Source organism: Lycium barbarum, chromosome 4, assembly GCF_019175385.1.
Source record: "Lycium barbarum isolate Lr01 chromosome 4, ASM1917538v2, whole genome shotgun sequence".
NCBI lineage: Eukaryota > Viridiplantae > Streptophyta > Magnoliopsida > Solanales > Solanaceae > Lycium > Lycium barbarum.
This window is the reverse complement of record NC_083340.1, coordinates 103,053,197-103,067,745: the sequence shown is the minus strand read 5'-3', so window position 1 is coordinate 103,067,745 and position 14,549 is coordinate 103,053,197. Positions and strand designations below refer to the sequence as shown.

General features: G+C 34.1%; 1 protein-coding gene across 1 annotated transcript; it reads left to right on the top strand.

Moving 5' to 3' along the window:
* Nucleotides 1-561: 561 nt before the first annotated feature.
* On the top strand, nt 562-7,017 carry LOC132636169 (uncharacterized). Its single transcript, XM_060352886.1, has 4 exons — nt 562-650; nt 783-906; nt 4,463-4,535; nt 6,577-7,017. The coding sequence occupies exons 1-4, from the start codon at nt 626-628 to the stop codon at nt 6,823-6,825; spliced, it is 471 nt and encodes a 156-aa protein (XP_060208869.1). The 5' UTR covers nt 562-625; the 3' UTR covers nt 6,826-7,017.
* Nucleotides 7,018-14,549: the final 7,532 nt, after the last annotated feature.

Below are 14,549 nucleotides of genomic sequence, written 5' to 3'. Positions count from 1 at the left end.
GCACTTGAGACTTACCAATCTTGGCATTAATTTAGACCCACTACCCATCTTCGGAAGACCGGAAAGGTAGAAGGCATAAATGAAAAGAACCAGATTACTAAAAACAAGAACTGAGCAAAAAGACAAGAAAGGAGGAGAGAAGAAAAACTCACCAGCGAAGGAAAGAGAGATGGAAACTGAAAATCTTGCTTTCAGACTGTGTGAAACGTATGTACCAAGTTACCTCTTAGATTATGTGTATAATACCGACAATACCCCTGAACGACCAAAGACACATTTACATAAATGCCCTTGGTCGTTCAAGGGACTCATGCTTATTAAAAAGTTAAATTAAAAGAGTTGTATTCAAGTTGAGATAAAAAGTTTGTCGACGTGGATATTCTTTTGGTTCTCTCAAATCTTGAGTACTCAAACATTCCTTCCTTCCTTCCATACCAAAACTCTTATATAACTAAAAATAAGATCAATTTGGACTTGAAAAGTCACAAGAGTTTTTGCTTCATGTTCAAGATATACTAGTCCTCCTTTCCAAGTCTCTTTGAGGTAATATATAACTCTTTGTTCTTGAGGCTGTTCCTCCACCGTATGCACCTTCTCTTTTGTCTTTGCTAATAATTTGCAGACTATGGGACAATCCTTCAAGAAATTTGGTCTATCTTTCTCTCTCTCGCGCACACATGATTTCTTGCTGCCCTTTTGTTTCATGCCATTGAAGGAATTCTTGAAAGGGTAAAGGGGAATAAGGTTATTTTGTAATTTTTTTTTTTTTTTTTTTTTTGTAGCAAATGGTGAGCAGGGGGATAATAATATTGGTCCAGTGATAGAAGAATGCTACGAGCATCATTTTAAGAACGCTGAGAAAGGGAGCTTAGAAAAGTTTTGCCGTGCAGTCTGCCTAACTGTCGAGTAAGTAATCTTCTATACTACTTATTTAAGTTCTGATGAAATATGCCTCTATTAGCATCAAAATCAAGCAAAGTGGCAGTTGCCTCATTTGTTTGCCCTCAATAAATGTCTGAATCAGAGGCCATTAAGTGCATTTGTTACATTAGGGCCTGTTTGGAAAGCCAACATGTAATTGGAATTGAGTGTAATTACACAGTTTAGCCTGTTTGTTACACAGTTAGGTGAGAATTAGATGTAATTGATAAGGTGTAATTACACTCTCCAATTCTCAAGGGGGGTTGAGAATTGGGTGCAATTACACCCTGTAATTACAGGTTACTTTTTAGTTTGTTTCTTTTTATTTATTTTTATTTTTTATTTCTATTGTTTTAATTCTTTTGATTTTTAATTTTTTTAATTTCTATTATTTTAATTTCTTTTTTATTTTTACTTTTTTTTTATTTTTTTTTTATATTTTTTTTCATTTCGTTTCTTCTCATTCCCAACTTTTACTTCTTGTGGTTCCATGTAATTGCTTGTATTTTTTTTTTTTGATTTTTTATTTATTTATTTAGCATAACCGTGTTATTATTCTAATTTTTGAAACTACACCTCTTAATATTGGAAAGAATGAGTCATTGACAAACTTGATATAAAACGAGTGACGTTATTAAAGTAGAATTTCGTTGTGAATAAGGTTATAGCCTTATATTTTCCCTTTCTTTTGAATTATTTACTTAAGTTACGTTGGAACTTACTTATGTAATGCGAGAATTTGACATAAGAGTATTATGTTAAACTTTTTCTTTTGGATTTTGAATTTAGGTTATAATTTCAATTTTAAGTTATTTGCTTTCACATTGTATGTTGTTTATTTTTCACTTACATTTGATGGATTTTTTGTGTCAAACATTTGAATAATGTTATGGAAATATATTTATAAATATTTTTTTTTGTCAAACATCCAATCCGTGACGTTCTCACAAAAAAAAGTCTTCTTTTAAGTTTTATAATTAATTAAAATTATATATTATTAATTTGAAAAATATATATCAATTATTTTTTACAATATTAGTTAACAAATATATGATTATTAATTAATATATTCTCATGAAACAATGTGTTATTAAATAGCTAATTTAATATCCTTTATAAAGACAAATATTTTTTAAATATTAATTTTAAATTTTATTTTTAAATTAAACTAACAGTGTAATTACACTTGTGTAACCAAACAACATGCTTGTAATAATTACGTTATGACAAACAAACAGGTCGTTGTAATTACACTACTATGTAATTACTAGGCTGTGTAATTACTACCTTAGTAATTACACCAATTCCAGTTACCAGTTGGCTTTCCAAACAGGTCCTTAAGATCTAAGCACTTATTTAGCCTGAATAGATCTTAATCATGAAGATCTTGAATAAAATCATACTATCATTACGAGGTATTTTGTATAGATAATTTTTACCATCGGCTCCACCCCAAACCCATCCCCACTCCTACCACCACCCCAACCCTCCACTACCCCACCCTCTATACCAACCCCCCACCACCTCAACCCCCCCCCCCCCCCCCAACCCAACCACCACCACCACCACCACCACCCAAGTCTCACCCCATTCACCACCCCACCCTACCTCCACCACCCACCACCCTACCCCTAGACCCACCGCACCACTACCACCTACCCTTCATTAGCAAATGCAAAATCTATCGTTTTAACACTCAGAAAAAAGAAAAAAAAAAACCTAGTCCCGGGACACCTACACCAAAAGCTCAGTGTGCAATTTGCATGAAATCTATTTTTCAACTTCAAACTAGTAAGTGAGGTTCCATAAATCCGTAGCCAGAAAAAGAAATTCATCATCACCATCCACAACCCTCCCACTACTAGCCACCCCAACCTACTAACCCCCCACCCACCACCACTAAGAAGCATGCCCATCATTGCTAGCGAACATAAATATTTTATTTTTTTATCAAATAATATTTTTATCTTATTAAATTTATATTTATTTTCTAATATTTAGTTACTTTTTTATTTGAATTGTATATCTATTATGTTTAGATGTATACATTATGCACATTCAAATATTAAAAAACAAATAGTCTTAATTATTCAGTGTTCAAATCTAGAGACAATATCTTAATCATTCAGATGTGCATTCAGACTCAGACGTCTTAATCTTAATGAAAATAAATGAAACAGTTGTATAAACAATATATAGTCGTAATACATATTGGTGTTAATAACTCACATATCAATAAACGTGTGGGAGTGTGTTGGAATATATTTTCTACATACATTGACTGATGCAGAGCTTTTGTCGAGGGAATTCTAGTTATGAAAAAGTAAATAGAAAAAAGATTGCAGGATAATAAACAGGACAGGGCGGTGGAAGACAAGACAAACATTAACCCACCTAAATTTTGACTCGCCTTATCACGTCGCTTTTAACATTTCTTCCTACTTTGCCCTGCTCCATCGAGCCTTTTTAAAGATTTTTTTGTGTTTTCATGACAAGTGTAATTTTGAAAATAAAAATTGTTACCTTCTTCATTTCTTAAAAAATAGCTTATTTTGGAACACATTTAAAAGACATGGAAATCACTTAAAAAGAAAAGAAGGCAATATGAGAGTGCATCTTCAAAAAATGGAACTTTTATACGATTGTTTTATAGCAATATCTATAGCCTTCACAGGAAGTTGATTAAATTTGTGTGGAACGCCCACCACTAAAAGGAAAACAAATTCACAGCTTTGTCCTCTCTTTCGAAACTGAGCTATACAGCTAACTATAGGATGTAAAGAGATTAAAATATGGATGGAATTCATATATAAGTTTGGGATGTTCATAGTGCTTTGTTGAATCGAAAGGCGTCGTGTATTTAAAATTAGTTAGATAAGCAGGCGGAAAACTAATAAAAAGACGCATTAAAATTTTAGGACAATATTAGTAGGCTATATAATAACTATGAATTTGAACTGATGGATAAATTTTTTGAATCGTTGTTAGTAATTTTAATTTGATTTGAAAAAGATTTTTTAAATTAATTTTGAATTGAAGAAAAATATTTTTAGAAAGATAAAGATAAACAATAGTTTCAACATAATGTAACTATATGGTTATGATTTTTTTTATGTTATTTAAAAACTATTTACTAACCACATGACTTTTTTTTTTTTTTTTAATTTAAAACCTATTGTGTATGTATATCATAATATTACATACATGACTTGTTGTTATTGTAAATATGGTGAGCCAGAATTGAACTAGCAATATTGGGAAAAGTTTAAAACCTCTTGACCACTAAACTAAGTTATGTAATTTTTGGGGAAGGGGTTCAGACCAACCCTCTCGCCCCAGTTCCGCCATATGTTGTATAAGTGTTCCCATAAATCTGTAATATTTTTAAATGAAGTATACTTTGTGGCTCTGCATTATCATATTATCTCGTGGATATTGTTATAACCCTTATTTTTTCTTCTACCTAATCACTGTTGAAGAATTGAAACGTAAATGAATAAATATCTAAAATCTCTTTTACATCAATGTTTATTTTTGTTAGAGATGTCAACGAAAAGCTAGGGAGCACACAATTTAGGTTGCCAGAGATTAAGACACTCGAGCGACTATACAAAGTAAGTATGCAAATGGGACTTTTATTTTAACATTTGTGGCTATTGTTTTTACATGAACTATATGTTTTTGTAGAGAGATAGAATTTTATAAATAAACCTAATCCCTTTTATAAATAAACAAATTAAATAGTTTTTCTTTATTTTATGGTGGTAATAATCACTTATCTTTCTATTAATTTTATATTCATGTACATTGTATAGTATCTTATATTTTGACAATAGTGATCATTTCAAAACTTTTTAATTTTTAGGCTGTTATGTTTTCTGGTATTGACAGGTATAATGAAACTTCATCTAAATCACCAACAAAAACGAGTTACAAGTTGTTTTACTCTTTGTTTTTCTGTCAAATAAAATTTACACCCATTGAATATTAGAAAATATATAGAAACCCACATATTTTCTTCTCTAATCTATATTAAAATTTCTTTACTTTTAAAATAATTTGCTTATTTAAAAATCTTCCCTTAAGGATATCTATATTCAAATCATTATATCTTGATAAGTAGTGGATTAATTTTAAATTTGCAGTTTTTCGTCTTTGTGCATAAATTAGATTTTGTGGTTACAGAATCTATTAGATTTAAAAATCTTCCCTTAAGGATATCTATATTCAAATCATTTGTCGTTTTTAATAATTTTAATTAATCTATTAGAAATAAACAATGCAAAACATTAAGAAATGAAGATGTTGGTGTGAGTTCTGCCTAAGAAAAGGGATTTCATGATCTTAATTATTCACTTTTCTTATTACTGCCATTTCGAATTCCTTTAAGGACTTTTTGTTATTGTAACATGATTTTTTTTGGAATGAGATTTTGTTATGAATGTTAAAAAATTTATAAGTTCTTTCACTAAATTAACACACAGAGTAGATTAGCTTGTTGCTTTTGTGTTGGTAAGCATAAGTTTCCGGTTAGGATTAAAAGGATAAGAAAAAAGCTTTTCTCTCTTCTCTTTTTTTTTTTTTTTTTTTTTTTTAAACTTTTAGGGGTGTTTGGCAATTTTCCCGGTCAAAATTTTTGGAAAATCTTAATCTTCTTGAAAGCACTCTGCATAATCAGTCTAAGACATCGTTCTACTCCTTTTCTTCTTCCCCAAGAGCTTAAAAAGGGTTACATTAGAACATCGGTGGAATGGTCGAAACGACACCTAAAATATTTTTTCTAGGAAAATAGATTTCTTAAAAATGAGAAAAATGACTTCCCTATTGGAAATAGAAAAAACAAGTTTCATAAGTGGCATTTCACATTGATTGTGTCATCCCCACCCTCCAACACACCTCATATTCACCCCGACCTCGTAGCCCCCATCCCCATCCCCACCACCTCACACCTCATACCTCCACCTTATGTCCCGTAGTATTTGTCTAGATTATATACAAATAAATTTATGATGATATTTTGCTTATCTACTGAACACATGCAAAGAAGTAAGAAACCCACTTATTTTCCTGAAAAAATAAAATATTTTTCATGAAAAATATTTCCTTCATAATGAACACATCCACAGGTGTTATACCTTATCCCATGCTCTGCTATTATTTTAAAAAAAAATTATCATTTTTTTTTTAATTTTAACTTCTTTATTTTATTGATTTGAAATGTATAAGTTTTCATTTAAAGGGACAAAAAGAAGGTTGACATTTGTTCGTTAGGCAACTTCCATTGTACATTCATCTGTACTTTTCATTTTGGCATCTTACGAACGTTAACATGTACTTTGACATGAAAAAAATTTATTATATGTCTCACACAATTGATAGTAATTGTGTGAGACTTCTTTTTATTTAAATAAAAATGGACTCAAATAATATATTTTTGGATTTATAAATTCTGGATTTATTTTTTTGTGAGACAATAAGAAGTCTCACACAAATAGTTTTTTTTTTTTTTTTTTGTGTGTGAGTCACGAAATAAAAAATTTCCTTATACATCGGACATTTAATAGGAGGAAAAAAGGAAAGAGTAATTTATGGAAATATGTACTGTAAAATAGTCCACAATTAGAAATTTAAAGCATTGTATTTTTCTATTTTCAGGATTATCAGATATGTGGAGGAAAATCTTTGACAAAGGAAGAGTATCAGAAAATGCTTCAGGAAATCATTGTTGATACAAAAGTTACTGGCTCTAGAGCCAAAGACATATTGTTATACTTGTTTGGAGTCCCAATCACTGCATTATTAATCAAGCAAAGCGTTATTCCACAAGCCGTTCGTAATGAGATCTTTATTCCTGGCGTCACTTCTGCAACAGTTTTTCTTCTAGCCAAACTCCACCAGATTTAAAAAATGATTCCAATCTCTTACTATAAACGTGTGAATTGTAATTCTCAACTTCTGTACTTGGGTTTTATTGTATTTCTTATTTTCCATCATGTTTTTATCCATCATCATATTTAAATTGTGAAATCTACTCATTTATAACAGATATGATATGCCCGTGCAAGTGCAAGCACGGGCCCACAAATTGAGATTTAATGAATAGTACAATCCATTCTTGCTTGTAAACACTGGACAAATGCCATTTCATTAATTCAAATTGAAATAACTTAAAATTGGCAAAACATAAGCTAAAGCCAGAGTCTAACTAAAATTATAAAACTATACATCAAAGAAATATTTATTTAATAAACAACACATCGTAAGGATGACACAAGATACTCAGGTCACAGTATGTCTTGATTGCTAGTGTTTCTGGACAACACTTGAAGCCAAATCACAGCAATTCAACCTCCAATAATCTGCTTTGCTCTTGCAAATCCGCATCCATAAGTTTCAGATGTGCTAATAGTTTTTTCTGAGAAGAAAAGAAACCATTACATACAATACTATAAGCTAAACTTGGAGATATAGCTTACACTCTTGTTTAGTATCCAATGTTTATTCTTTACACATTTAAATTAGATTAGTGGTATAATTTTTTATAGTTGGTTTAAGCTTACATATACAATTATATAGCTCCTATAACTCAAATGAAATTCAATAATCCAACAACTCCATGAAACAAAAGACACACGAAAGTAAGACTGAAATACGAAGAGGAAACAATGTGAAGACACCAAAATATAAGCTTTAACTGGTTCTTGTTCATCTTTCCCTTCAAAGCCTTCTCATCTATATATACTCGGATGCTTAGCTCAAGAAGACAAAAAAATGGACTGATTTTGTGCTCCACCCCTATCCGAAAGATAGAGCAACTTAGTGACTATTCTTTTGATAAAACTAACCTAGAGCAATTAATACCTCTATTGCTAAGAATAAGGACCAAGAGATCAACCAAAAAAATTCCAACTAATAATGCAATAAATCAAGAATAATAAACAGTTGGGTAAAACTCTTTCGTCTTCCTCAAAATTGTCATGTGAATCTCTAAACTACATAATAGATGGATTCAGCAATCCATGCCTATCAAGATGGATCCACAAAATAGTACAGCGGTTCATTAACCTAATAGTCCACTATATATTAAAATTATCAAATGTGTCGAATCTCCCATTCGTGTTATAGTCATCATTGAACATGTTTACGTTAGAACTTTAGGCTATGTATGACTAATTACCAAGTCGTTAAACAAATTTTAAAAAATGATAAAATCTATGGACATATTAAAATCAGTATGGATTTTTTTCTTCAGCTCCCTTACAAGACCAAAGGGAAGTTTTTCAATGCACCTTTATTGCCTGAACGTTGAAGCATGAAGTTTTTTACACTTTATACCTCACTCATATTAAGTAATAAAATATCTGTACATGGAGTTGGATTATTCAATATCTCTAGATACTAAATTAGTTGTTGCTGCAAAAACAATCAGCTTTAACAATCTTAGTAATACTAAATGAGTTGTCATCTCAGTAATGAACTTTTACAATCTTACGCAAAGCCTTGACAATAATTCTTAAGGACTTTGTTTGGTGTGTGAAATTTTGTGCTAAATAGCAGTATACTGATACATGTCTGCATTTATCTTTATTAACTATGATCTTTCACATGTGTCATCATCGGAAATATAAGCTCTTACCCATGGCTGCATAACTAAAGTTTGAATATTAAAAGAATATCTCAAGGTCCACACATGTCCATCACAAGACAATGGTCTATTGCTCAGGCGTGTTTGGCAATTGCCTTGCAAATAATTCCTCACTCTTAATAGGCTGGATTTAGTATACTTATTGCTGGGCATTAAACTAAGACTACACTATGTCCAGCAGGAAAAGAATATGAGTAACAATACCAAACCATATATGCCATGCATTATTTTAAAGGCAAAAGACATAAATTGACCCTTAAACTGTACTCTAAAAATCATTTTCACACTTAAACTATACAGGCGACCTATTACACACCTAATATATGAAAAAGTGATATTATTTAACCCCTGATGCACATATAACCAGTCTCAGGTGTGGAAGTGTTCCACACGCGCGCGACACGTTATTTATTCTTTCAGAATTTTTCTTTTTTTATTTATTATATTTATTCTTTCACAATTTTGCTTTTTTTTTTTTTTACTTTATTCACAAAATTAAAGTAAAAAATGATTTTTAAATTTTAATAAAAACTGATTTTCCATCTTCTTCTTCATTTCACCCCACCTTCACGCTACGCCCACCCCCCAAATCCTTCACGCCACCAGCACCGCCGTCACGCCGCCCCCAGCCCCAGACTCCCCTTCTTCTTCTTCTTCTTCTTCTTCTTCTTCTTCTTCTTCTTCTTCTTCTTCGTTTTTTACACCCCCACCGTCACGCTGCCCCCGCCCCCACCCCCACCCCCCAAATCCTCCTTCTTCATTTCTGCACCACCGCCCGCCACCCCTCAGACCACCCACCGTCAATCTTCTACCATATTCCAATCTCTCATTCTAATCTTCTTTCTCTTAGAATTATTACGCAAAACATCATTGCCGATAAATTACAAATTATTTCCACAAGTTGAAACCATTTCACATTCTTAAATCTGAAATGGATAGTCGAAAATGTTGTTGGGTTACCAATTTTGTATCTGAAATTTTTGTTTGTTGGTGATTTGTTAGTCAAAATTGGTAATCAACAATTGCTTGTCAAGTAATACCAATTGTGAATGTTCTTGGTGGAAAAAAAAAACAGAAACAGAAAATGCCGGAGACGAGCTCGTCGGAGCTCCGGCGTAGGTGGGAGTTAAGAAGAAAATAAGGGACGTGGTGGTTAAATGAAGAATAAGAAGGGTTTGGCTGGTGGAGGGTGGTCTGGTACTGCAGTGATGTTTTCTTAGTGAAGATGAAGAAGAGGGGGGGGGGGGGGGGGGTAGAGGGATCCTAAAATATGTATATTTAGCCAAAAAAAAAAATCAACAAAACACGCCCATTCTAAAATTATTTTTAAATTTTATGCCACATCAGCTTTCAGGGGTTAAATAATATCACTTTTTCATATATTAGGTGTGTAATAGGTCGCCTGTATAGTTTAAGTGTGAAAATGACTTTTGGGGTATAGTTTAAGGGTCAATTTATGTCTTTTGCCTATTTTAAACAAATACTAATTTGAGTCTCCTTGATTCCGCTGGAAAATATTAAACATTACAATGAAATTAAAGGAAAGCACACAAAATCAACATGGATTTTTTTTTTTATCCGAAATCTGGTATCTATATATAATTCCATACTTTTCTGAAACACTTAGTATAATATAATCCTATCATTGATCCATAGGGGTCTTGAAATTATGTAATGGTATAAAATTTTAAGTCGTCTAATACTAACTAGGGTTAATTTTTTTTTTTTTGCTTCTCTTTTCTTTTGCGAGAATATCTACCATAGGAAGTAATTGCATGCATAACACATATGAAAATTGTCTCACAGCTATATAAGCTATAAAAGTGAAAACTCATCCATAAGAAAAAGAGATTGGGTTATCCTTTTAAAGGAAAAAGCAGTAATGAATCAGGACATAATTGTGTACAGGTAGAATCGAGGATACGGATATACTCTGTTTCCCGGTATGAACGTTATGTTCATCATGCTCGGCCAGGATGAGACCGGTTTTATCGAGGATTGGGCTACAAGATCGATCTGGAACGAGACATTAAGGCAGGATGAAGAGGCGGTTAACCACCATGATGAGAAGACCGGAATATCCGCCCTCAGCCGGATATTTCGGCACCAATCCCGGCAACAGCTGTCAAAAAATTCTTTTCCTTACTTAGAATTGTACTAGGGTTAGGACTCCTCTACTATATAAAGAGGAGGCCTCCATTTATTTGAGCAGGTTTTTTCCAGACAGAGAGAGAGAGAGAAAAAAAAAAGAGACTGTGTACTAAGCAAGGCAGTATAATCATCTGAGTTCATTCATCTTTTCTAAAAATGCCATTGTTACTCACTGTTCAACATCCCATCATAGGGATTTGACCTCGGTTCTCAGTACCCGAGGCCGGTCACCATTCATCGTGGTCGGATCTATATATTTCGTTTTTCTAATTTGTTTGTCGTGTAATCTAATCTCGTGTTGAATTAAACCACATATCCTTAGCACCGCATACAAATTCAATTGTTATCCATTTTAAGGTTAAACAGTTTGGCGCCCACCGTGGGGCCTAGGATAATAGTGGTGATTCAGTACGAATTCTGATAACACTCGATATTTTATACTTGTTCTTTGGAGTTTGATTTCAGGTTTACCCGACATGTCAGACTCTTATTCTGTCAACTTTCACGCTGAATCAAACCACCACGAGGGGAACGACAATGGGGTACCCAACAACAACGTGCCCCCAGTCGATCCTAACCAGATCGGATCATCAATAGGCGACGTGCCCATCGGCGGGGATAATGGAGCCACGCTTCAACAGCTCCAGAACCAGTTGGAAATGGCTATGGCACAATTACAAGCCTAGTAGAAGGTTATAGCGTAGTTGCAAGATCAAAATCGAGCGCCCAATATTGCTCCATCTGAACAAACTGAGGAGACCGAAGAGAGGCGCCCTGCTGGAAACAACGGGAACAACCTCGGGCAAAACGTCGAGCTGATAAGGATGCTCCAGGAACTGACAAAACTAGTAGAATATGGGGAAAAAAAGATAGAGGCGAATGACAAAAAGGTGGAGAACTACAACGCAAGGGTCAACCATATTCCTAGCGCACCTTCGGTGTTGAAGGGACCGGATTCAAAAACATTCGCCCAAATGCCTTTTCCGCCAAGTGCTGCGCCGATGAAAATCCCGAAGAGGTTTCGCATGCCCGATATCCCGAAGTTGTCACACCCCGATCTTACTAGGATGTGATGGGCACCCGACCCCATACTCGGAGCCGAGCGAACCCGCTGACTCTTATTACACACATAGTCTCCTTGAACTCTTAAATCAAATATAATGAAATACATAGTAAGGCTTTCAAAATCTTTCTTTTCATCGTACTCAATTCAAATAAATTCTATCGTCACATGAAACTTGTAACATGAAACACAATAACACATCGGCTGGTGTAGCCGCTTACAATACCGACATTCTATACCCATGACTCTGTCTGCAAAGTCTCTAACTTCGAACAAGACATCATAGCATAATACTCTGACCCGGCAACTCTCCAGGGGCAAATGGAGCTTGCCAACTTCACTGAAACATCTTCTATAATGGCTTCTACTCATCTGGGTGTACCTGCGCGGCATGAAACGCAGCCCCCGAAGAAAGGGGGTCAGTACGAGCAATGTACTGAGTATGTAAGGCATGAATAGTAACATAGTAAGAGATGTAATTATGAATAATAACAGAATGGAGATATAGAGCACATTATGGGGTAAAAGAGTAACCTGTACATCTGAATGCCTCTTAGGCGGGTACCATGCATGGTTAGTGCTGCGGAACGTGCAGCCCGATCCATATATATACATATCATATTTTACTTTCTTTGAAAACATTTCTTTTTCATATATATGTAAAATAGAACATATCATATTGCCGAGGCGTCGGCTCCGATCCATTTAGCCACATATATCCCGCATCCGGGACGATATTAACCGATGTGGGATTTGCCTAAACCAATGTGGGATTCGCCTAAGGCAAGCCTTACACTCACCCTCCTTTGGGACTCAGCGTTCTTGCTGAGGTTTGCCCCACCACTGGGTTTGCCCCACCATTGGGTTTGCCCCACCACTGGGTTTGCCCCATCACCGGCTCCGATACCAACTGATCAGGTGGAAATGCGTCTATAGCGCCTCACCTTTCCCCTTATCCCATATACATATACATATATCTTGTTCATGTAGCATATACATATATCATTTAAGCAGCATGCAGGAGAGCCCAAAGAATGTTATGCCTCTATCGGAGGGACGTAAGGTCGGTAACCTCCGAATATATTATGGAAGACTCGATAGACACGTATACTTACCAACACTTGAAGGCTGAGAAACAAATTTTGGGTCAATCCGATTTAGTATAAGAAAGTTATGAGCGTTTGAAGTACAAAACCTTCCATGAACGTTTCAGAAGCTATTTTTTGGAAAACCAAAGCAATAATCATATCAAGTACCTTTCGAATATCGCTATGAATCAAATCAACATAGAACTTTTGGAACCACACACTTGTATCAAGACATAGCAAAATAGTTCTTCGGAAATCAAGAACATTGGCCATCCTAGTGGCTATAAGAATAGGAATTTCTTTGAAATCATACATACACTTTGTCATGTTGGTTTCACAAAGATCATGCCAAAAGAAAGAAAAGGGTAAGCCATACATACCTGCTCCACGTCCTATTAGCTACGTTTATTCGTCCAAGCTCGTTAGTCTACATTCAAGGAGATTTGCATAATCATCAGACACATTGTAACACACTTGTCTTAATCTTTCAAGCAAATTCGCTTATAATCTTGCCGAAATTTCGACAACATTTCCCCTGTAAATACACCATCCCCGAGAATCTAACTCGGCCAATTTATCAACAACAAATCCGAGAATTCAACTCGGCCAAATTATCAACAACAATACCAACAATCATACTAACAACTCCAACAATCAATCCAAAATATATTCTAATATTAACAACCTTCGTCACATAATTCATCGGCTTTTCATTTATATCCAATTCAGTCACATATAGTCAAGTTAACACCAATGATCCCACATTCAAGTATTTATCCGAAATCATTCTAACATGATTCAAGAATACTTCAAACAATTCACATAATATTCACAACAATCCAATCACCATGCCCCTTCACCCGAAACCTTCCAATTTCAACAAGAACAATAACAACACATTTCCTTTCCTTCCAAATTCATGAACTATACACTAACAACATTATTCTCATAATTACAAGAAACCATATTAGAATCACATTAATTCCTCCAATAATTTCTCAACGATTACAACTTCATTTCAATTCATCCAACCTTCATTTTCATCATGGAATCCACAACCACAACAATCAAATACTAAATAAAAATTAGTTCACCCTTCCTACACAACATACATATACACGGCCAATACCCCTACACACCAAATTCATGATTTGCATCCATTTATACACATTACAACATGTACCAATCACCCATAACACATGTAAAAGAAGATTGAACACATACTTTTCTCCACTTATTTCTTCACTCGGCTAGGGGTGTATGTTTGCACAAATAAATGGTTTTCTTGCTCCAACAACCTCTCCATGTTGTTAGGGACGTTCCAATTGGTAGAAAAGCTAGAAGAAAATAATTTTTCTTGATCAATTCTTCATGGCTAAATTTTGGAACCATAGCCGAATACTACTACTATATTTTCTTTTCTTGCAACTTCTTCAAGTTTCTTGAAATAAAGAAGATGACTAACATAATCCATGGGTCATCTTTTATTTATACCCATTAAGCATCCATGTGGGCTTTGGCCCAACTAACTTGGACGGCCATATGGCCTTTTATTTCAAGCCCATCATTTTTTTTCTTTTTCCTTTTGTAATTCATGAAAAATTTATTTTTACAAATTTCAAATTTTCCCTTAGCCTTCCTCCATATTTCTATGAGTCATCTTGCGAATTTCCCTTTTTAC